The sequence below is a fragment of the Balaenoptera ricei genome, chromosome 7 (assembly GCF_028023285.1).
Source record: "Balaenoptera ricei isolate mBalRic1 chromosome 7, mBalRic1.hap2, whole genome shotgun sequence".
Taxonomy (NCBI): domain Eukaryota; kingdom Metazoa; phylum Chordata; class Mammalia; order Artiodactyla; family Balaenopteridae; genus Balaenoptera; species Balaenoptera ricei.
The window spans coordinates 66,673,031-66,695,848 of NC_082645.1; the positions used below are offsets into that span (position 1 = coordinate 66,673,031).

The following is a 22,818-nucleotide window of genomic DNA, read 5'->3' on the forward strand; positions in this document are numbered from 1 at the left end:
TCTTGAGCTATTCCTTTCTTAGGCTCTGAAAATTAATCAGAAATAGCTATAGACCAAAATGTCAGATTAAGAAAAAAAAAAATCCTCCTTTTGGTGAGTGAGGATTGCAGATCCATTAAGTGAATTAATGAATCTGTCTCAAAATTCAGTGCAGAGATGGCTGTGCACACAGCACTGTATTGCCCCCATTCATCTCTGATGCCTTAACAATAATATGGGTGGATCAGGGAAGAGCTAGAGACCGCAGCTCTCCACAGACCCCTGGAGATGCCTAAACTTCTTCCACCAGCTTCCCTCCATGGGATTCAGTGAAGGTCCTTTGCTGCAGACACACAGCACAGGCTTCTAGTACCTGAAGAATACTTTTCTCATTTTATTAGCATCCAAAAAGAAAGTCCATGGAGGGAAGGAAGAAGTTATCCTTTGCCCAGACAAATATATTTGTGCCCCTTCTAGACACAGTGGTGAATCAAGCACGATAACAACAAAAATAATGATCTTGCTGTGAGATAATTCTACAATTCTGGGAGAATCTGAGACTATAAAGCAGCAGTATTTATTGAGAAATATCTAAAGACTACTAATTTTGGTACAGAAAGTGCCAGGCACAATAATAAATACTCAATAAACACTTGATGAACTCTAACATCTGAACCTTCTTTGGTACACTTCCTAGGTGGCACATTTGGTAAATATTAGAAAAAAGAGCACATATGAAACAAACCTTAACTTCCTGAACTCAGATTTGAAAGTTAAACTTCCTTGAATCTAGACTGGAAAGTTACATGTTCTTAAGTTTGGCCAATGACTTGGCTGACTTTCATAAGTCATTTATGAATAGAGTGCTAATTTAAGGGTATTCTGTTTAATATATTCATTGATTCAATCTGCGTGATGGAAAAGCTGCATAAAGCGATGAGGATGAAATGAAGCAAGTCAGAGCTAAAAATCAAATAACCACCTTCTACTCTTAGTACTGCTGATGTGGTCTTCTCTCTGTACTCATTGTGTACAACGCAGCTGTACAATCCTTGGTCTACCAGCTGAACATTACATATGGTAAGTAACTGAGTATTGCCATTTTGTGACTGCTTCACTCTCTTAGATTCCTCTATCTTTACACCTTCATGAGTCCAGGTTATGTCAACGGAAGGTTCTTCTAAAACACAGAGGAATTGAGCCATGTCGCCGCACTTTACAGAGAGGTCCTGAAGATGCAGGAGAATCCTTGGTGCTTCATCCATTGGCTCTTCAGCACAGTTCTCAGATAACTCAGTGCTTTCTGCAATTTGTGAAAGGGATGCAGTATGGTGCAACTCTACATCTCGAATGGATGCAGCTGTGTGGGTGGAACTTTGAGATACACCTTCAAAAACCTGAAATTCATATTCATATGATGATCCTTGAAATGACTTAATTTCGCTTTGGGATATTTTGCTCTCCTGCTTTGTGAAACAGGAATCTGCCACTGCCTGGAACTTGGTGGACTCTCTTACATTTTTCCCAGAACTTTGCCTAGCTAGGGTTTGCACTGTATGATCAAGTGACAAGAAAAAGAAAAGAATATTAAGATCTAAGCTTTGTCACCTGGCTAGGTTAGTAACATAAAATGGCATGGAAGATGAAGATGAAAGACGTCACTGTTACTTGGAAGCAGCATTCCAGATGCAGTGTGCTCCAGGATGTCAGGATCACACAAAAGAAAATTCATTCCCAGTGATCCAGTGATGGATGGATGATGAAGTCTCATGTGGATGCCATACAGTATCTGCTTCCTTCTTTTTGTTGTCATTGCAGCTATCCAGAATGACATAGCCGCTCCCTCTGTTTTTCTGACTCTATTCGGGATATCATTTGTCCTCCCTCCACCATATACTTTATCAAAAATATGTAGCAAATAAATCATTAATGATGCAATGATGAGATGTTGTTTAGAAAAGAAAAATGTCAAGCAAAGTTGATGCCTAACCAAATAATAACTAGTGTAATGCTCAGAACACATACTTCAGTGAGATTTAAAGTACACTGGTTAAATTATAATTGAGGACTTAGGGGCACCTGGGTGTTACTTTGTTAATAAATTATGGACCGACCACAATATGCACCAAGACACACAGCAGAGACTCTCATTAGTAACAGTGGGAGTAGGAGGGATGCAGCAGATCAAAGTCTTTGAAGCAAGCCAGGCTTTCTTTACCTTTTGGAGTCACTGTGAGTATAGCTGCGCAAATGGCTTCCCCAGCACTATTGGCTGCTTTGCAAGAGTACTGCCCGGCATGCTCTGAGTAAGCATCAACTATAAGCATTAAAGCCATGCCTGTGGACTCCTCAAAATGGAAAACTACATCTTTTGTTGGTAGAATTGGTTGCTGGTTATGCAACCACTGGATTTCTGGCTTGGGAATGCCAGAAACCCTGGCATGGAATCTGACTGTCTCCCCGCTGTGCACCCTGAGGCTTGATAGAGGCTGGATGAAGATGGGCTTTTGGCCAAGGGGCTCCTTCTTAAATGAAACTGATGAAGAGACATGCCATTGAGAGTCTGATGTAACTTCTTCAAGTTTGCTAAATCCTGAAAAGAAGCATGCCAACCTTTAATGTCTTACCCTGCACTGAAACCAGAACTTACTGGGAGTTGTCTACAGATCTGTTGTAAATTTCAATGGTGAACTAGAATCCAGACCAATCCTGATGCCTTGTCAATGTATGTCACTACATACGCACATTGATTCAAAGTCACACAAGTTCCCTTCCATTTTCCAGACAAACATGCTGAGATATAACTAGTCTAAGGAACTTCACTACATTGTGCATGAAGGCAGTCGTGGAGTATGCAATTCAGTTTAGGTATTCTTGTCTTCTGTTGTTACTTTTTTCCCTCTGGTTGTCAAACCAGCTTTTCTTTTTTGTAAACCACACTACACTGATTATTAAGAAAACCTCTGGTTATTATAATAAGTGTTTAAAATCAAGGAAAAAAGCAAAAGTTGCCCTAACTCTTTATGTATTTGTATATGCTTAATATTACAGAGACTAATTTAGCTCAGAAAAAACAGCCTGATTATATAAAAATACTATCTCATTTTGAATCAAAGTGCCCCCCACCCCGATACTGAGGAAGTGTTTCTGATTGCAGCTGAAGAGCTCCAAGTAACAGAAATGTTAAACCATCTTACAGTGGAGCCCCTCAACCCTCAGGCATTCTCTGAATGACGGTAAACACATCCAGCTGGTGTACAGACCTGAAATCACCCACTGTAGCTTCTGTGAAATCAGAATTGTGTCAGTACAATGGTGGGATGGTAACACTCTTAGATTTAAAAACATTTTTTTTAGAATTTGCATCCTAGCCAGACGAGAAAACAAATCTATCTAATTCTTTAGCATATTTCTCCCCATTCTGATACATGCTGATCAGGAAGCATGAAAGCTGATGATGACAGCAACACATTACAAAATTCTATGGAGACAAAGCAGGGCAAAATAAAAAATGATGGTTTGTGATTCATAATGAGAAGGGGTAACTGAAAAGCGAGAACATCGCACATAACACGGTAACAATTAGTCACATTAAGAGAATGGTAGGGCCAACGATGATTTACATGAAATCCTTAGTGATTTGTTACTGACATTGTGAGATTAGATCTATATTTAAATGTGGTTCTTAAAGTTGTTTTACTGTACCTTCCAGTCTCAAAGTGGCTGTGCTTGATACTTGACCTACAGCATTACTAGCAACAAAAGTATAAATTCCTTCATCTTCTGGAAAAGCTTCAGCAATTTCCAGTTGGTAAGTGTCTTCAAATTGAGTCATTTTAAAGAACCGAGATGGCTTGATTTTCTTGTCTTTGCTGTACCAAGACACTTTTAGATCTGTAACGTGAAAGGAAAAGGATCTTTAAATCACTGGAACAAGTGGATATTTTTATTTACCTGCAAACACAATATTGACTATATTAGTGACTAATTTTATATTTATCTAAATAACATTATACGTTTCTTTTGGGCATGCCACATCTGATCTTATGTAATTTCTTTTCATTTTTAAGAAGGAAACATGATTCTAGAAAAATCCAGCTTATAGATGGGTTATAATGTTTGAAATTTTACAATTTTAGTTATATTCTTTTTAACCATTTGCATGTCATGCTATGGAAGCAAAGAGGAGGTTTTGACATTTCAGTCAAATGAGAAAAAGACTGTCCTGAGAAACAGTCATCATAAAGGGTTTGATCTGAGATTGTGGTTACCTACTGAGACAGGAAGTGAGGAAAATCTGCACTCTGGTTAGGCAGAAAGACCCATCAAGAACAGAGCTGAGAAGATGAACATTCCATAAAGTCTAAAAGAGACACCCATAAAGGATAAGAAAAAAATCTCTCTTATTTTGTTACCAGTAGGCAAGCATTGGAAGGTCTCAGCACAACAGAAAATTTTTAAAATGGAAAGAGTCATGGAATTTGGGCATCCTAGATATATTTGGCTTTTTTCAAAGTAGGAGTAATAATAAATAATAATAAAACTAGCGAGTAGGAACCAAGATGGCAGAGTAGAAGGACGTGCTCTCACTCCCTCTTGTGAGAACACCAGAATCACAACTAGCTGCCGGACAATCATTGACAGGAAGACACTGGAACTCACCAAAAAAGATACCCCACATCCAAAGACAAAGGAGAAGCCACAATGAGATGGTAGGAGGGGCGCAATCACAGTAAAATCAAATCCCGTAACTGCTGGGTGGGTGACTCACAGACTGGAGAACACTTATACCACAGAAGTCCACCCACTGGAGTGAAGGTTCTGAGCCCCAGATCAGCATTCCCAACCTGGGGGTCCGGCAATAGGAGGAGGAATTCCTAGAGAATCAGACTTTGAAGGCTAGTGGGATTTGATTGCAGGACTTCAAGAGGACTGGGGGAAACAGAGACTCCACTCTTGGAGGCACACAAAAAGTAGTGTGCGCATCAGGACCCAGGAGAAGGAGCAGTGACCCCAGGGGAGACTGAACCAGACCTACCTGCTAGTGTTGGAGGGTCTCCTGCAGAGGCGGGGGGTGGCTATGGGTCACTGTGGGGACAAGGACACGGGCAGCACAAGTTCTGGGAAGTACTCCTTGGTGTGGGCCCTCCCAGGGTCTGTCATTAGCCCCACCAAAGAGCCCAGGTAGGCTCCAGTGTTGGGTTGCCTCAGGCTAAACAACCAACAGGGAGGGAACCCAGCCCCACCCATCAGCAGTCAAGCGGATTAAAGTTTTACTGAGCTCTGCCCACCAGAGCAACAGTCAGCTCTACCCACCACCAGTCCCTCCCATCAGGAAACTTGCACAAGCCTCTTAGATAGCCTCATCCAGCAGAGGGCAGACAGCAGAAGCAAGAAGAACTACAACCCTGCAGCCTGTGGAAAAAAAACCATATTCACAGAAAGATAGACAAGATAAAAAGGCAGAGGGCTATGTACCAGATGAAGGAACAAGATAAAACTCCAGAAAAACAACTAAATGAAGTGGAGATAGGCAACCTTCCAGAAAAAGAATTCAGAATAATGATAGTGAAGATGATCCAGGACCTCGGAAAAAGAATGGAGGCAAAGATCAAGAAGATGCAAGAAATGTTTAACAAAGACCTAGAAGAATTAAAGAACAAACAAACAGAGATGAACAATACAATAGCTGAAATGAAAACTACACTAGAAGGAATCAGTAGCAGAATAACTGAGGCAGAAGAACGGATAAGTGACCTGGAAGACAGAATGGTGGAATTCACTGCTGTGGAACAGACTAAAGAAAAAAGAATGAAAAGAAATGAAGACAGCCTAAGAGACCTCTGGGACAACATTAAATGCAACAACATTCACATTATAGGGGTCCCAGAAGGAGAAGAGAGAGAGAAAGGACCAGAGAAGATATTTGAAGAGATTATAGTTGAGAACTTCCCTAACATGGGAAAGGAAAGAGCCACCCAAGTCCAGGAAGCGCAGCGAGGCCCATACAGGATAAACCCAAGGAGAAACACGCCGAGACACATAGTAATCAAATTGGCAAAAATTAAAGACAAAGAAAAATTATTAAAAGCAGCAAGGGAAAAACGACAAATAACATACAGGGGAACTCCCATAAGGTTAACAGCTGATTTCTCAGCAGAAACTCTACAAGCCAGAAGGGAGTGGCATGATATACTTAAAGTGATGAAAGGGAAGAACCTACAACCAAGATTACTCTACCCGGCAAGGATCTCATTCAGATTTGATGGAGAAATCAAAAGCTTTACAGACAAGCACAAGCTAAGAGAATTCAGCACCACCAAACCAGCTCTACAACAAATGCTAAAGGAACTTCTCTAAGTGGGAAACACAAGAGAAGAAAAGGACCTACAAAAACAAACCCAAAGCAGTTAAGACAATGGTCATAGGAAAATACATATCGATAATTACCTTAAACGTGAATGGATTAAATGCTCCAACCAAAAGACACAGGTTTGCTGAATGGATACAAAAACAAGACACATATATGTGCTGTCTACAAGAGACCCACTTCAGACCTAGCGACACATACAGACTGAAAGTGAGGGGATGGAAAAAGATATTCCATGCAAATGGAAATCAAAAGAAAGCTCGACTAGCAATACACATATTAGATAAAATAGACTTTAAAATAAAGAATGTTACAAGAGACAAGGAAGGATACTACATAATGATCAAGGGATCAATCAAAGAAGATATAAGATATATGCACCCAACATAAGAGCACTTCAATACATAAGGCAACTGCTAACAGCTATAAAAGAGGAAATCGACAGTAACACAATAATAGTGGGGCACTTTAACACCTCACTTACACCAATGGACAGATCATCCAGACAGAGAATTAATAAGGAAACACAAGCTTTAAATGACACAATAGACCACACAGATTTAATTGATATTTATAGGACATTCCATCCAAAAACAGCAGATCACACTTTCTTCTCAAGTGCACACAGAACATTCTTCAGGATAGATCACATCTTGGGTCACAAATCAAGACTCAGTAAATTTAAGAAAATTGAAATCATATCAAGCATCTTTTCTGACCACAACGCTATGAGATTAGAAATGAATTAGAGGGAAAAAAACATAAAAAACACAAACACATGGAGGTTAAACAATACGTTACTAAATAACCAAGAGATCACTGAATAGATCAAAGAGGAAATCAAAAAATACCTAGAGACAAAGGACAATGAAAACAAGACGATCAAAAACCTATGGGATGCAGCAAAAGCAGTTCTAAGAGGGAAGTTTATACCTATACAAGCCTACCTCAAGAAACAAGAAAAATCTCAAATAAACAATCTAAACTTACACCTAAAGGAACTAGAGAAGGAAGAACAAACACAACCCAAAGTTAGCAGAAGGAAAGAAATCATAGAGATCAGAGCAGAAATAAATGAAATAGAAACAAAGAAAACAATAGCAAAGATCAATAAAACTAAAAGCTGGTTCTTTGAGAAGATAAAGAAAATTGATAAACCATTAGCCTGACTCATCAAGAAAAAGAGGGAGAGGACTCAAATCCATAAAATCAGAAATGAAAAAGGAGAAGTTACAACAGACACCGCAGAAATACAAAACATCCTAAGAGACTACTACAAGCAACTCTATGCCAATAAAATGGACAACCTGGAAGAAATGGACAAATTCTTACAAAGGTATAACCTCCCAAGACTGAACCAGGTAAAATAGAAAATATGAACAGACCAATCACAAGTAATGAAATTGAAACTGTGATTAAAAATTTTCCAACAAACAGAAGTCCAGGATCAGATGGCTTCACAGGTGAATTCTATCAAACATTTAGAGAAGAGTTAACAGCCATCCTTCTCAAACTCTTCCAAAAATTGCAGAGGAAGGAACACTCCCAAACTCATTCTATGAGGCCACCATCACCCTGATACCAAAATCAGACAAAGACACTACAAAAAAAGAAAATTACAGACCAATATCACTGATGAATATAGATGCAAAGATCCTCAACAAAATACTAGCAAACAGAATCCAACAACACATTAAAAGGATCATACACCACGATCAAGTGGGATTTATCCCAGGGATGCAAGAATTCTTCAATATATGCAAATCAATCAATGTGATATACCATATTAACAAATTGAAGAATAAAAACCATATGATCATCTCAACAGATGCAGAAAAAGCTTTTGACAAAATTCAACACCCCTATATGATAAAAACTTTCCAGAAAGTGGGCATAGAGGGAACCTACCTCAACATAATAAAGGCCATATACAACAAACCCACAGCAAACATCATTCTCAACAGTGAAAAACTGAAAGCATTTCCTCTAAGATCAGGAACGAGTCAAGGATGTCCACTCTCACCCCTATTATTCAACATAGTTTTGGAAGTTCTAGCCACGGCAATCAGAGAAGAAAAAGAAATAAAAGGAATACAAATTGGAAAAGAAGAAGTAAAACTGTCACTGTTTGCAGATGACATGATACTATACATAGAGAATCCTAAAGATGCCACCAGAAAACTACTAGAGCTAATCAATGAATTTGGTAAAGTTGCAGGATACAAAATTAATGCACAGAAATCTCTTGCATTCCTATACACTAATGATGAAAAATCTGAAAGAGAAATTATGGAAACACTTCCATTTACCATTGCAACAAAAAGAATAAAATACCTAGGAATAAACCTACCTAGGGAGACAAAAGACCTGTATGCAGAAAACTATAAGACACTGATGAAAGAAATTAAAGATGATACAAACAGATGGAGAGATATACCATGTTCGTGGATTAGAAGAATCAATATTGTGAAAATGACTATACTACCCAAAGCAATCTACAGATTCAATACAATCCCTATCAAATTACCAATAGCATTTTTTACGGAACTAGAACAAATCATCTTAAAATTTGTATGGAGACACAAAAGACCCTGAATAGCCAAAGCAGTGTTGAGGGAAAAAAACGGAGCTGGAGGAATCAGAATCCCTGACTTCAGACTATACTACAAAGCTACAGTAATCAAGACAATATGGTAGGGCTTCCTTGGTGGCGCAGTGGTTGAGAATCTGCCTGCCAACGCAGGGGACACAGGTTCAAGCCATGGTCTGGGAAGATCCCACATGCCGCGGAGCAACTAAGCCCGTGAGCCACAACTACTGAGCCTGCGCGTCTGGAGCTTGTGCTCTGCAATAAGAGAGGCCGCAAGAGTGAGAGGCCCGCGCACCGCGACGAAGAGTGGCCCCCGCTTGCTGCAACTAGAGAAAGCCCTCGCACAGAAACGAAGACCCAACACAGCTAAATATAATAAATAAATAAATAAATTTATTAAAAAAAAAAAAAGACAATATGGTACTGGCACAAAAACAGAAACATAGATCAATGGAACAAGATAGAAAGCCCAGAGATAAACCCACGCACCTATGGTCAACTAATCTATGACAAAGGAGGCAAAGATATACAATGGAGAAAAGACAGTCTCTTCAATAAGTGGTGCTGGGAAAACTGGACAGCTACATGTAAAAGAATGAAATTAGAATACTCCCTAACACCATACACAAAAATAAACTGAAAATGGATTTGAGACCTAAATGTAAGACCGGACACTATAAAACTCTTAGAGGAAAACATAGGAAGAACACTCTTTGACATAAATCACAGCAAGGTCTTTTTTGATCCACCTCCTAGAGTAATGGGAATAAAAACAAAAATAAACAAATGGGACCTAATGAAACTTAAAAGCTTTTGCACAGCAAAGGAAACCATAAACAAGATGAAAAGACAACCCTCAGAATGGGAGAAAATATTTGCAAGCGAATCAACGGACAAAGGATTAAACTCCAAAATATATAAACAACTCATTCAGCTCAATATTAAAGAAACAAACAACCTAATCCAAAAAGGGGCAGAAGACCTAAATAGACATTTCTCCAACGAAGACATACAGATGGCCAAGAAGCACATGAAAAGCTGCTCAACATCACTAATTATTAGAGAAATGTAAATAAAAACTACAATGAGGTATCACCTCACACCAGTCAGAATGGGCATCATCAGAAAATCTACAAACAACAAATGCTGGAGTGGGTTTGGAGAAAAGGCAACCCTCTTGCACTGTTGGCGGGAATGTAAATTGATACAACCACTATGGAGAACAGTATGGAGGTTCCTTAAAAAACTAAAAATAGAATTACCATATGATCCAGCAATCCCACTACTGGGCATATATCTGAGAAAACCATAATTCAAAAAGACGTATGCACCCCAATGTTCATTGCAGCACTATTTACAATAGCCAGGTCATGGAAGCAACCTAAATGCCCATCGACAGACGAATGGATAAAGAAGATGTGGTACATATATACAATGGAATATTACTCAGCCATAAAAAGGAACGAAATTGAGTCACTTGTTGAGACGTGGATGGATCTAGAGACTGTCATACAGAGTGAAGTAAGTCAGAAAGAGAAAAACAAATATCGTATATTAACGCAAGTATGTGGAACCTAGAAAAATGGTAGAGACGAACCGGTTTGCAGGGCAGAAGTTGAGACACAGATGCAGAGAACAAGCGTATGGACACCAAGGGGGGAAAGCTGCAGGGGGGTGGGGATGGTGGTGTGATGAATTGGGCGATTGGGATTGACATGTATACACTGATGTGCATAAAATTGATGACTAATAAGAACCTGCTGTATAAAAAAATAAATAAAATAAAGTTTAAAAAAAAAAAACAGCTATTTCCACACAAGGATTTGAACCATCTTAAAATGATAGAAAATAAAAACCCCAAATCAAGGATAAATATTACTATGTTGTTACAGTTTAAGATGATGTGCACTTTAAAAAATATTATACTTCCACTAAAGCAATAGCCCTGTAAGTCAAGCGTGGATTCAAATTTAGTTATTTGTTTTAAAAGCCAAAAATCAGAAGCCATCTTGCTTTTGGAATGTGGTCACTATATTACTTCCTTATCTCAATACCACCCATGGGGATCTTCTAATAGTCCAATCCTCTGGTATTTGTTTGCACTGTTGCATAAATATTGGTTTATGAATGTTCCCCTGCTTCCCACTAGGGTAGTTGTTATAAACTACAAGTTCCCCTTTTAAAGCAACAAATCTTTTTACTTCCTTAGGTAGCAAGGTAAGGTAGGAAATGGAATCCTGACACTACAATTTACCAGCTGTGTGACCTTAGACATGTCAGTTAATCTCTCTGGACCAGTCTTCTCATTTGTAAAATAAGATGCATAATAATTCATGGGCTATTCATGGGCTATAAAATTGCTGTGTGAATTCAATGACATACGCAGAGGAAAGGGCTTTATAAACCACAGGCACAAGTCAGTCATTAAAGCGAGAATGTCTAACATCACAAGAGATCAGCAATAACTTACCTAATAAACAGGACCACAGGATATACAAGTAATACCATCATCACATGGGATGTAAAAGTCATCCTACAAATACTTAGTTTGTGTGTTTAATCATCAATGGAAAGAGAAGGATGGAGAGTTTGGTACTCTCTCTCCCTCACAAGGTTCCCTGCTTATTCTTCCTGACAACTTCTTCCTTTGGTGAACTCAGTGAAGCAGGAGGACAGGCATGAATTGCCAATAATAAATGAGCTAAAGGGCAAGACCTGTCTTGGTAATGGACTTGGTACTTCTGGCTGGGCTGCCACTATCTGTGTCAGTCACTGGCCTCTCATGGCTTCTGTGAGGCCACCCCACTGCCCCAGCTCCTCACCCCCACCACTCCATTGTATTTGGTCCCTGAGTCTCGTTCATTCTACCTCCTGGACTCTTGCACAATCTACCCCCATCTTTCTCCTGACTCTCTCAGTTGTCAACACCTTCCAAGCCTATCATAATATGATAGCCTCTCTGCTGGTCCCTTACCTTCATTCTCACCTCCCACATCTGTCCATATCAGAGTGTTGTTTCTAAAAAGAAAACCTGATCATGTTACCCAGAGGTTTCAAAATCTCTCAGTGGCTCCTCAAAGTAAACAAGATAAAATCTAAAGTCCTAAGCACAGAATACCAACACTTTAGGATCTGGCCCTTGCCTTCTTTTCTAGCTTCTTGCCCACTCGTTACATCACTTTCTAACCATACTTAAACCACTTGTTGCCAGCACACGGAATGTTCTGGCAAGCTTTTATGACTTCATAAATGTTCTCTGCCTGGAGCACCAGCGTGCTCATGAGCCTATTAATTCTTCAATGTGCAGTCCGTGCATCTTTCTCCCGCTCTCTCCCAGACAGAGAGCACTGAGTAGGTGGGCTGTTACAGCACTTACAACCTTGGGATCTAGCTGTGCACGTGTGTCTCCTCACCTACACACTGAGCTCCAGGAAGGCAAGAGACAGGTCCTGGCATCCCTAGAACCTAGTGTAATGTCTCAATAGCAGGAACACAAATGTTGGTCGAATAAAACAAAAAAAAAAGCTTAAATGAACAGTGGGTATTCCTCATTGCTAAACTAATTATTTATCATCTCACTTAGCTAGCTGCCACTCTGTAAGCCACCAAATGATACTGACCATTATCTGTAGAATGAGCACTAGCAAAAAGCTAGCTTTTACTACAAGTTTTAAAATTCTACTTTTCCAAACTTCTCTTCCACCAATAGGTGGCACCAGAGACCTTCAATAGATAACATTTCCACTTAACAAAAGCACCACCAGATTCCATGCTTCAGCAAGTACTGAGTTGCCAAAAACATGAGACTGGGGCCTCTGCAGACTCATATTTTTTCCCAATTTGTAGAAAGCAGAGCTGCACTTACTTTCTTAAGGGAAGTTGTGTGAAAATTTTCAGTCTGAGGGGCATGAAACGTGATATGGTGAGCTTTTATTTTAAAAAGGCATTTATTCAGTGAATTTAATTTTTGTCATATAGAAAATACATTTATGAAAGGGGTCTAAAACCTCTGTATGTGTATTAGTATTACCACACATAGAGAGTTAATGATCACATGAATTTATAAAGTCCATTCAAATATTTAAGGACATCAGTCACATTGAAAAGATATTTTTCTTTTTCTACCCCAATTGGAGACTTGTAGAGAGCTTCAAATGTATTTTTGTGATCCCTTAAAGGCAAACTATAAAATGACTTATAAACTAAAGAGCACTATGCAAATATAGTTAAGACTACTACTTTAGATAATCCATATACATATATTTATTTGAAAAATTTCCTCTAAAAATTCAATGAATGGATAAATTCTTTAGTATGGCTTTAGTGAATTTGATATGAAAATGCATTTTTCTTTTTAGTAGGATATTACCGAATCAGTCCTCATTTCTTAATATTTGGCATTTTTCAAATACCGTGCTCTGAAGTCACAAAGTCTATAGTATTTATCTATGTTGGTCACCCAATACCAGACTTTTATGTTTCTATAATTCCTCTCCATGGTTGTAATAAAATTAATGTATTGAGCACCAGTCACTTGCTAGCCATGCCTGTAAGTGCTTTATATACCTCATATCCTTTAATTATGCTCATAAAATCAAACAGGTCTATTTGGTTTCTAGATCAGCATCTCCATCCCAGAGGAGGAAATCATTAGGTAATAGAAGCCCAATTGAAATACTAACTTGCTAAAGAAAACGGCTCATGGCAAGGTAGAGACTGGGTCATAACCTAACGGGAGAAGCACAATAAGCAAAGCAAACATTTATTAGGAGTGCTGTGAGATGCCCGAGCTTGGAGAATTTCCCTTTGTGGTGGTATACAAAAGTCAAGCAAGTGAGGGAGTGATTTTCATTCGGGATAAGGTTGATTTACCCTGTCCCTGTGTGAGGTAGATCTACAATCATCATTGGCTAGAAATGACTCTAAACATTTTGTCTCATTCTACTAAGGTCAGACTCCTGGGGTGAGGGGAGGGGCTGATGGTTCTGGGAAACATGCACCAATTAAAAATCACAACAGCTAACAGATGGAGGGATTCCTGTATGAGGGGCGCTGCAATATGTGCTGATGTGGGTTATCTGACATGATCATGACAATGATCTGAAGCGATTGATATCAGCCATTTAACAATCATTCTTTTGTCCGATCAACAATTACTTACTGAGTACCTACTATGTATGGAGCTATTCTAGGACAAGGATCCACCCTTGCTTTCACAGAGCTTTCCTTCTTTTCGGGCACCATGTTCTTGCTACTAAGACAGAATCCCTGCCCTCATGAAATGTACATTCTAAGGCTGAATGCAATATTATCCTCACTTTATTCATGAGGGAAAGAGAACCAGAGAAATCACGTATTTGCCGAAGGTCACAGAGTGGAGCCAAGACTCAAATCCAACCTCTCTGATCATAATGCCCCCACTTTTGTTCACTACAGGATACCACCTTCCAAAGGGATATGGCTTTTCACACAAGCACTGTCCATAGACTGGACAACATCTTACATATAAATGGACTCTTAAAACATATGTAGATGCCATCATAATTAATCTAATAATAATTGTAGGTTTTGTTGTATTTTTTCAAGAGATAACAAAAGTGTAACTACAATCATAAAGAAAACATGACATTTTTCAAGTTTAAAACATTGAAAAACACTGAACTAATTCCTTTTGTTTAAATTGTAGTTTAAAAAAACACATAACATAAAATTTATCACCTTAACCATTTTTAGGTGTACAGTCCAGTAGCGGAAAACACTGATCTAATTCTCAATTCAATAATCCGAGTAAGTCTTCTGCAAGATGCCCATGAAACTTCAAATTATTCATGAGAGGTAAGAAAACCTTTTCCTCACATCATTCTTTTTAAGTATTAGCAACTCTACCTTTGCTTGTAAACCTACCGGTTCCAGAAACTCTGCATTGAAAGTGGGCTGGCCGTCCCTCAGAAGTGACAGTGTCCTGAAGTGGGGTGACGATGGCAGGAGGATAAACTGGCATTTCCTGATCAGGAGACACAACTTCTGGAACTAAAGGAAGGGACCACAAGACTTGTCAGGAGTAAGTCAGCCTACAGACCTCACAGAATGAAGCATGCCGATTTCTCTTAATTTATCTGGCAGTGGAGCCCTTTCAAAGTTTCCAAGTTAGGTAGCAATCTACTTTTAGGAGCACCAAGTTGTATTTTTAAATGCCCTGGGAGGATGCAAAAGCGGGTTTCTTAGGTTTTACTTTAAGCTGAGAAGTAGCAAGGCATTTCTACCTTCCACAGAGAGTGATGCTGAGGTAGTGACAATTCCATAGTCATTCTTGGCTTCACAGGTATAGACGGCCGCGTCCTCTGGGAAGGCTTCGATGAGCAGAAGTGTGTACTCTTGCCCATCGTGAAGGAATTTGCACTTGAAACCAGTGGAAAGCAGCTGCTCTTCCTTGTACCAGGAAATTTTCGGCTGTGGTCTGCCGGATATCACAGCACAGAAGCGGGCGGGCTTGCCAGATTGCACGGTAACAGGCTGGAGCTCCTGCAGAATTTGGGGCGGTTCTGGGGCTGGGAAGAAAAGAAAACAAATAGCCCATGAAAACACAGGAAAGCACGGGAAAATCTACGTTAATTTGTTGCCAGGTGGTTATGTACCCCGAAACTAAACTTCGGAATGGTGATATCTTTACTTGCTTCAGAATATTAGAACATTTTTTGCGCTAAGAAGGAAAAAAAAAATTGGAATTTTGTCCCTAAGTAGAGAGAGATACTTTTGATATTTGGTGGGGGGGGGGGGGGTGATACTGGGAGTGCTGAGTTTTTCAGCATAACACGGTCACCCCTTTCCTGGCTGGGATCTGGATCGGGGTGACAATGGACAGTCCTCTAAAGAATGCTAGAACACTTCCACATGCTACCTATTTTTAACAGTCATTTGGGCAAATCGTGTGGTGAGGTGGCTCATCTCATTCAGGTGTGTTTTGCAAGTATTTGTGTATATGTGATAGTCATTTTTTAATATACAGGTGCCAGTGAAGTGCAATCAGTATGTATGAATGAATGTCATTTTAGATCTAAAGGCAATTAGGTAATTTTTTTTTTAATGCAGCTTTCCTGTTATGCTAATTAAAACATATTCTTGGTGTTGTGATGATTGAGGGAAACTGGGTCATTCGTGGAACCAAGAAATGGGGAGAAATGACTTCTGTGAGGCTGATTTCTGACACAGCCATATGGGTAGACCTTTACTTCTCTGTGCCTCAGTTTCTCTACCACTAATATAGAAATAATAATAACTGGATACTGTGACCATTTGGTCTTCTAGGGACCAAGGGAATGTTGGCAATATGGTTCATTTTTATGAAACTTGAGATTACTCTTAGTGTTCCTTCATCTGTCTCAGGGGTATTTGTTCAGACAGGTAGGACCCAAGGTCAGGACAGGGATGGATCTAGACCAGCCTCAGATACAGCTCTAAGGTTTCTAATGAGGAAAGTGGATGGTTTAATGGTGTTCCTCTGAGGACTTGGTAGCATATGGAATCCCCCACTAAAGTCAGACCCTGGTCCTAGGGTATGGAGCTCGCCTGTGGCTTTCTAGGTTCTCCCAGGCATGCCCTAACAGAGGCTGGAAATGCCCCACCAGAGGCTGGAAATGCCCCATCACTTGGTAGTGCTACTAGTATTCAAGCAGTTAGGGCCAAGGGCAGAGAACTAGAACAGCTGAAAACTGTACCTAGAAACCCATTTGGGGTCTATTATAATTGACATACAGTGGATGTTCAATAATGTTGACCAAACTAAATAAGGATCTAGCCATTAGGTGCCTTCTGGAAATGACATCTTGGTCCTTTTAACAGCTACCATCCCATTTCCACAGGTATAATATGAAAATAAATGGAATAACTTCAAACATATGAGTACCATGGGTTCTTGAGAAATTGCCTGGGAACTACCAGAACTTCAGTAAGTTGAAAGGGAGGATTATTACAGATGGATGCACAAAATATGTTAATATCTCTACCTACCATTGACGTAGAGCGTAACAGAACTCCTGTTCCTTCCTGCCACAAAGGTGTATTCACCAGCATCGCTATGCCTGGTCTCAGAGATAAACATCCGGTGGATTCTTCTCTCCACCACATACTGGTGTCGTTCTTCAACTTGGAAATTGATTTCAATGCCGTCTTTATACCAGTGGGCATCTACATCATCTTCATTGACCTCAAACTCAACAACAGCACGTTGTTTCTCAATAACCTTTTAATGGAGCAACAGGAAAAGAAAATTGAAGCCCTGATTTCCTTTCGGTTTTAACCTGTTTCCAAAACAGCTCATTTGAAGAGCATGTCAAACCTATATATTATGATATAGGAAGTTGACTGGTTATAGCACATTCTAAGTTTTCCTGCATATCCGTGGACACAAGGTGCCCATACTTCTTTTGCTTACATCTGCACGGAGGCAATGATTTCATCCTTAAATGTTTGTTTCTTAGTTAATCATAACAGAAATAATGACACTTTGCAGGACTTCCTGGTGGCGCAGTGGTTAAGAATCTGCCTGCCAATGCAGGGGACACAGGTTCAATCCTTCAATCCCTGGTCCGGGAAGATCCCACATGGCGTGGAGCAACTAAGCCCATGCGCCACAACTACAGCCTGCACACCACAGCGACTGAAGCTCGAGTGCCTAGAGCCTGTGCTCCGCAACAAGAGAAGCCACTGCAATGAGAAGCCTGTGCACTGCAACAAAGAGTAGCCCCCGCTCCCTGCAACTAGAGAAAGCCTGCGCGCAGCAACAAAGACCCGACACAGCCAAAAGTAAATAATAAAATAAAATAAAAATTAAAAAAGAAAAGAAATAATGACACTTTACATCTGAGGGCTGTTTATCATTGACAAAGTTCTTTTAAGTTACTGCTCAATTTGATTTCATATGATGTGAACCTTGTAGGCTAGGTAGGAACTATTATCCTCATTTTTAAAAGTGAGAAAATCAAGGTTCAGAATTGGTCAATAAAGGATGAAGGACATATTTGGGTTATCTGAGTATGCATTGAGGCTTTTTTTTTCACTCTGGCCTAATGTAATGCCTGGCTCTCCTTGGATGAGCAATATGATAAACATGAGCTCAAGTGATACTTCTCTTCACATGTTATCTCCCCGTTATATCGCGTGGGAAGACTGGCACCCATGAGGACAAGCCGTACATGTGCAGTCGAGAGCAAAGGTGTTTGCTCAGCATCGCTGCTAGGAATCCAGCTTTGCTCAAACTGGTCTTCCTCTTGGACCTCGGAGGGAGTTTTCCCAGTCAAGTCCCCACACAGCTGCCTCTCCAAGGTAGAAGGCTTCTGAGAAAATGCCACCTTGTTCTGAATTCCCTTAATTCCAGTTGCTGTGCGAACATCACAATCTAAATTTTAGTTCCTTTAGGGTTGATGTTGCTTGGTAAGTGGCCATTTGACAGTGAAGTGTCTACAGCTGCTTTCATTAAAGTATTTAAACAGCTGTGAAGGATACATTTATTCCCTAAGCGAGAGGAAACTGTGACTAAGTTGATGTCAGCACAAGAGTGTAAGCTGGTAGGGATAAGCTGATTTCATTTTTTCAGAAGACTGTGGTTAGAAAATGTAAAAGTCAAAAAATTAAGTGACATTCTCTATGAGGACACGGGGATGGGGAAGGGTAAGCTGGGACGAAGTGAGAGAGTGGCATGGACATGTATACACTACCAAATGTGAAACAGATAGCTAGTGGGAAGCAGCCGCATAGCACAGGGAGATCATCTCGGTGCTTTGTGTCCACCTAGAGGGGTGGGATAGGGAGGGTGGGAGGGAGACGCAAGAGGAAGGGGATATGGGGATTATGTATATGTATAGCTGATTCACTTTGTTATACAGCAGAAACTAACACACCATTGTGAAGCAATTATACTCCAATAAAGATGTTAAAAAAAAATTAAGTGACAAAACGATAGATTAGGAGCTACTGATGACTTCTCCAAAAATTCAGCATGTGGACAATTACCTGAACCTCCCTTTTAATGCTTCGGATGCGAACGTCTCTGCCCTCCACAAAGAGGCTGGCAGTGGACATGTTGCCTCCAGCCACCACTGTGTACTTCCCAGCATCAGATAACCGGGTGGATGGGATCAGAAGGCGGTGGACGTATTTCTCCTTCTGTATCTTTATTCTATGGAAGAAAGAGAAATTGAGGTTTAACGTATGATGACTCAAAGGAAACTGGGAATCACGAGGAAGTGGCAAACAAACCAACGGACCTGTCCACAAGCTGTAGCTCTTGGCCATCTTTCATCCACTGCACAGTGATGTCAGGTTCAGAAACTTCACATTCAAACATGGCTCGCTTCTTCTCGAGAACCTTAATGTCTTTAATGTGTTTCCTAAATTCTATATGACGAGCTGGAGAACAGCGTGTAAAAAAATTAATCTTTCTAACAGCTTTGCTAAGATATAATTCACATACTATACAATTCACCCAGTGAAAGTATACAATTCAGTGGCTTTCAGTATATTCAGAGTTGTGCAACCATCACCATAATTAATTTCAAAGCATTCTCATTACCCCCAAAAGAAACCATGTACCCCTTAGCCATCACCCTCCAGACACCTCCCTTTGTCCTCCCCTCAGACTTAGGCACCCATCTATGTCTCTACAGATTTGTGCACTCTGAACTTTTCCTATAACTGGAATCATACAGTATGTGGTTCTTTGTGACCGGCTTCTTTCACTTGGTATAAAGTTTTTTAAGGTTCATCCATGTTATAGCATGTATCAGTACCTCCTTTTTATTGCTGAATAATATTTCATTGCGTGGATATACCTCATTTTACTTATCCATTCATTAGCTGATGCTCTAACATTTTATATAGTGTGTTTGCCATTTATGTTTATGGATATGACATTTATGAAACCATACCTTCCACATAAAGAGTGGCTGTCGAGGCAGCTTTTCCAGCCACAAAGGTGTACTCAGCAGCGTCCCCAAAGTGAACATTCCTGATGTTCAGTGAGTGGGTGAGCTTTTTGGTTCTCATCTGGCACCTGTCGGTTGATTTGATTTCCACGCCATTCTTCAACCATTTGTAAGAGATGCCTTCATAGTTCACTGTTACCTCAAAGGTAATGGTGTCTTTTTCTTCAGCATTGATGTCCTTCAGCATGGATGTAATCATGATTGCTGCAAAGGGGGAAGGAAATACACCCAAGGAGATTTTGTGTCAATACAATGTGGGTTATAACAGGCACAGAATGAAAACTTGGAATGTTCTTAGTACATCTGTTTAGGCGATCGCAGTTCAGAGAGATGAGCCATGATACCTTCCAGGTACCCCTCTACAGGACAATGTCAAGTGACAGGGGAACAGAAAAAAGCAAGAGATAGACACCAGAGCATCTTTATAGGTAGCCTTTCAATGCTAATCAAAAATTTTATCCAGATGCCTGACTCAGTGTGGACACAGTAGATGTTTCAATCAAGGTAACTGGTCAGGAAGAAAAAGTGTAGGCTATGGAATAACAATGAGTCTACTGGATATTCTGTGTGTGTGTGTATATATATATATATATATTTGTATATATATTTTACTTACGGGTCACTTTCAAAGTGGCGCTGACTTGGTCATTGCCACAGACAAACGTGTATTCCGCTGAGTCCTCTGTGCTGGTGTTCATGATGATCAGCTGGTGGAGTTTTCCCTGCACCACGATCTTGAACTTTTCACTCATTTCAATCTCCACCCCATTCTTTAGCCACATGGAAGGCACATTGAAGTGGGAGACCTCACACTCAAACGAGGCAGTTTTGGTCTCAGGTACCTCAATGTTCTTCATGGTTTTTGTAATATGTAATGCTTGGGAAAATCAGAGAGCACTTCGGTTAATATATTTTATTTTTAAAAAAAGATGGAGCAAACAAACGAATGAATACATGGAGATCACCTAGAAATGCCACAGGGGCTGCCTCATACTTACTCTCCACGAATAGTTTCGCTTTGCATTCCAATTGCCCCACCACAGCTGTATATTCCCCAGCGTCCAAGGGGGAAATATGCTGCAGCATCAGTTTGTGGACCTTCCTTTCTGAGACCAGCCTGTGTTTGTCACTCGGCTTAATCTCCACATTCTTGTGGAACCATTTCACCGGCACTGTGTCATGGGAAACGCTAACTTCAAAGGCAACGGTGGCATTTTCCAAGGCAGTCACATCCTTTGGCTTCTTAATGATTTTGACGGCTAATGAGGAAAGTTGAAGCCATTTAGTGATATGGTTAACTTCATGGTAACCACAAGTTGGCTACTTGTAAAGTGTTTCTAAGTCAACTTACTCTCAACGTGCAGTCTGGCACTGGCTCCCAGCCTTCCAAGCTTGAAGCCATAAACAGATTCATCCGCAACGGCACAGTTTTTAATTCTCAGAGAGTAAACTGTTCCTTTGACTGAGACAGTGTACTTCTCATTGGATTCTAGCACAACCCCGTTTCTGATCCACTGGACACCTTTTACATTAGGGTGTGTGAGCTCCACAGTGAAAACAGCATCTTGCGTCTCTGTCACCGTGAGGTTCTTCAGAGTCTTCTTAATTTTGACAGCTGAAGACAAATTTATGATTTGTTTAGAAAATAAAGATGATACCATTCAGGCAAGAGAAGTCCCAAATAAGATTGCTACCGGGTCATCTTGCAAAAGAATGGTTATCAAAGAATTTGCAGTTATGCAGCATCTCTAGAGTTTTTAAAAGACACTGAGATTATTCAGGAAAACCTGGGGTCCAGTTTGAAATGTACCTTGTATAATGTCTTTTCTATACTTGAATGAGATGTAGTTTGCATAGCTGTATATTAATAACTTAATCAATGGATTGGAGAAGAGTGAAAGAAGAATACAGACTGAGAGCATCTAATTTGCTGCTCCACAGAGCTGGAACCTAAGACATGGCTTCTTCACATAAACTCATGAGCAATTTTGCACCTTGTGGTACATGGCTCAGAAAGAAAGTTCGAGAGTTTATAATGATTTTATGAAATGAGGATTTATGGCATCCAAAATGACCATACCATTTGACTTTTAGAATAACTGCCAAAAATATAATACGATTTTTTAGTGGATAAATCTGTTATTATATCACTGACCTTCAACTTTAAGTTTGGCAGATGTTTTGGAAGTGGCCACCTTGTAGGTGTATTCTCCAATGTCATCTAGTTTGGTGGCGGCAATGATAAGCCTCCTTTTGTGGCCATCAGATTTACTTCTGATGTTTTTACTCAGTGGTAGGTGTTTGCCATCCTTCAACCATTCTCCTTCGGAATCTGGGTTGGCAACTTCACATTCAAACACAGCTTCCTGGGATTCAGCTACAGTCTGATCCGTGAGTGGCTTAGAGATGGCACCCCCTTTGGAACAAGAGAAGTACAAGTGTGAGTCTTTTAAAAATATTTATACAATAGAAAAATCTTTGCACAATTAAATATAAAACATCAAATTTTAAAATATGATTCTGAACATCATGAAATGTCTAATAAAATTATTTTCACGCACTTTAAGAAGGTATCACAGAAACCCCTCATTCTAAGTATGTATCACTGATAACCAGGGAAACTACTGGAATCAGAAAGGTTTTGCAAAGGAAAAGCAACTGTTAAGTTATACAGAACTCTGAGAACCTTAATGTGAAGCACACCTCATGGACGGCCCGTAACTCAGTTCCTTCCTCAAAAGCATTCTGCTTAGTCTTCTAAGGATGATTTCCTGAAAATACACCTAATATCTGACTGGAAAAAATTTTGCTGAACAAAATGTATAGTCATCAATGTTTCTAGAAGATTAGGGATTCCTATATACTAAAAATCACTGTTTTGACAAATGTCATCTCTTCTA

At 39.9% G+C, this 22,818-nt stretch overlaps 1 protein-coding gene across 45 annotated transcripts in view; it reads right to left on the reverse strand.

The window, feature by feature from the left end:
- The window catches only part of TTN (titin), a 285,370-nt gene that overhangs the window by 227,083 nt on the left and 35,469 nt on the right, over positions 1–22,818 (reverse strand). For all 45 annotated transcript variants that reach the window (XM_059928202.1, XM_059928193.1, XM_059928195.1 and 42 more), the window contains 11 exons: positions 22,074–22,334; positions 21,270–21,533; positions 20,917–21,177; positions 20,535–20,795; positions 19,862–20,122; positions 19,202–19,343; positions 18,948–19,113; positions 16,947–17,178; positions 15,203–15,487; positions 14,844–14,969; positions 3,685–3,873 (listed from right to left, as the gene is read on the reverse strand). In XM_059928202.1, the coding sequence (XP_059784185.1) occupies positions 3,685–3,873; positions 14,844–14,969; positions 15,203–15,487; positions 16,947–17,178; positions 18,948–19,113; positions 19,202–19,343; positions 19,862–20,122; positions 20,535–20,795; positions 20,917–21,177; positions 21,270–21,533; positions 22,074–22,334 (2,448 nt within the window). The remainder of the gene's footprint in view (positions 1–3,684; positions 3,874–14,843; positions 14,970–15,202; positions 15,488–16,946; positions 17,179–18,947; positions 19,114–19,201; positions 19,344–19,861; positions 20,123–20,534; positions 20,796–20,916; positions 21,178–21,269; positions 21,534–22,073; positions 22,335–22,818) is intronic.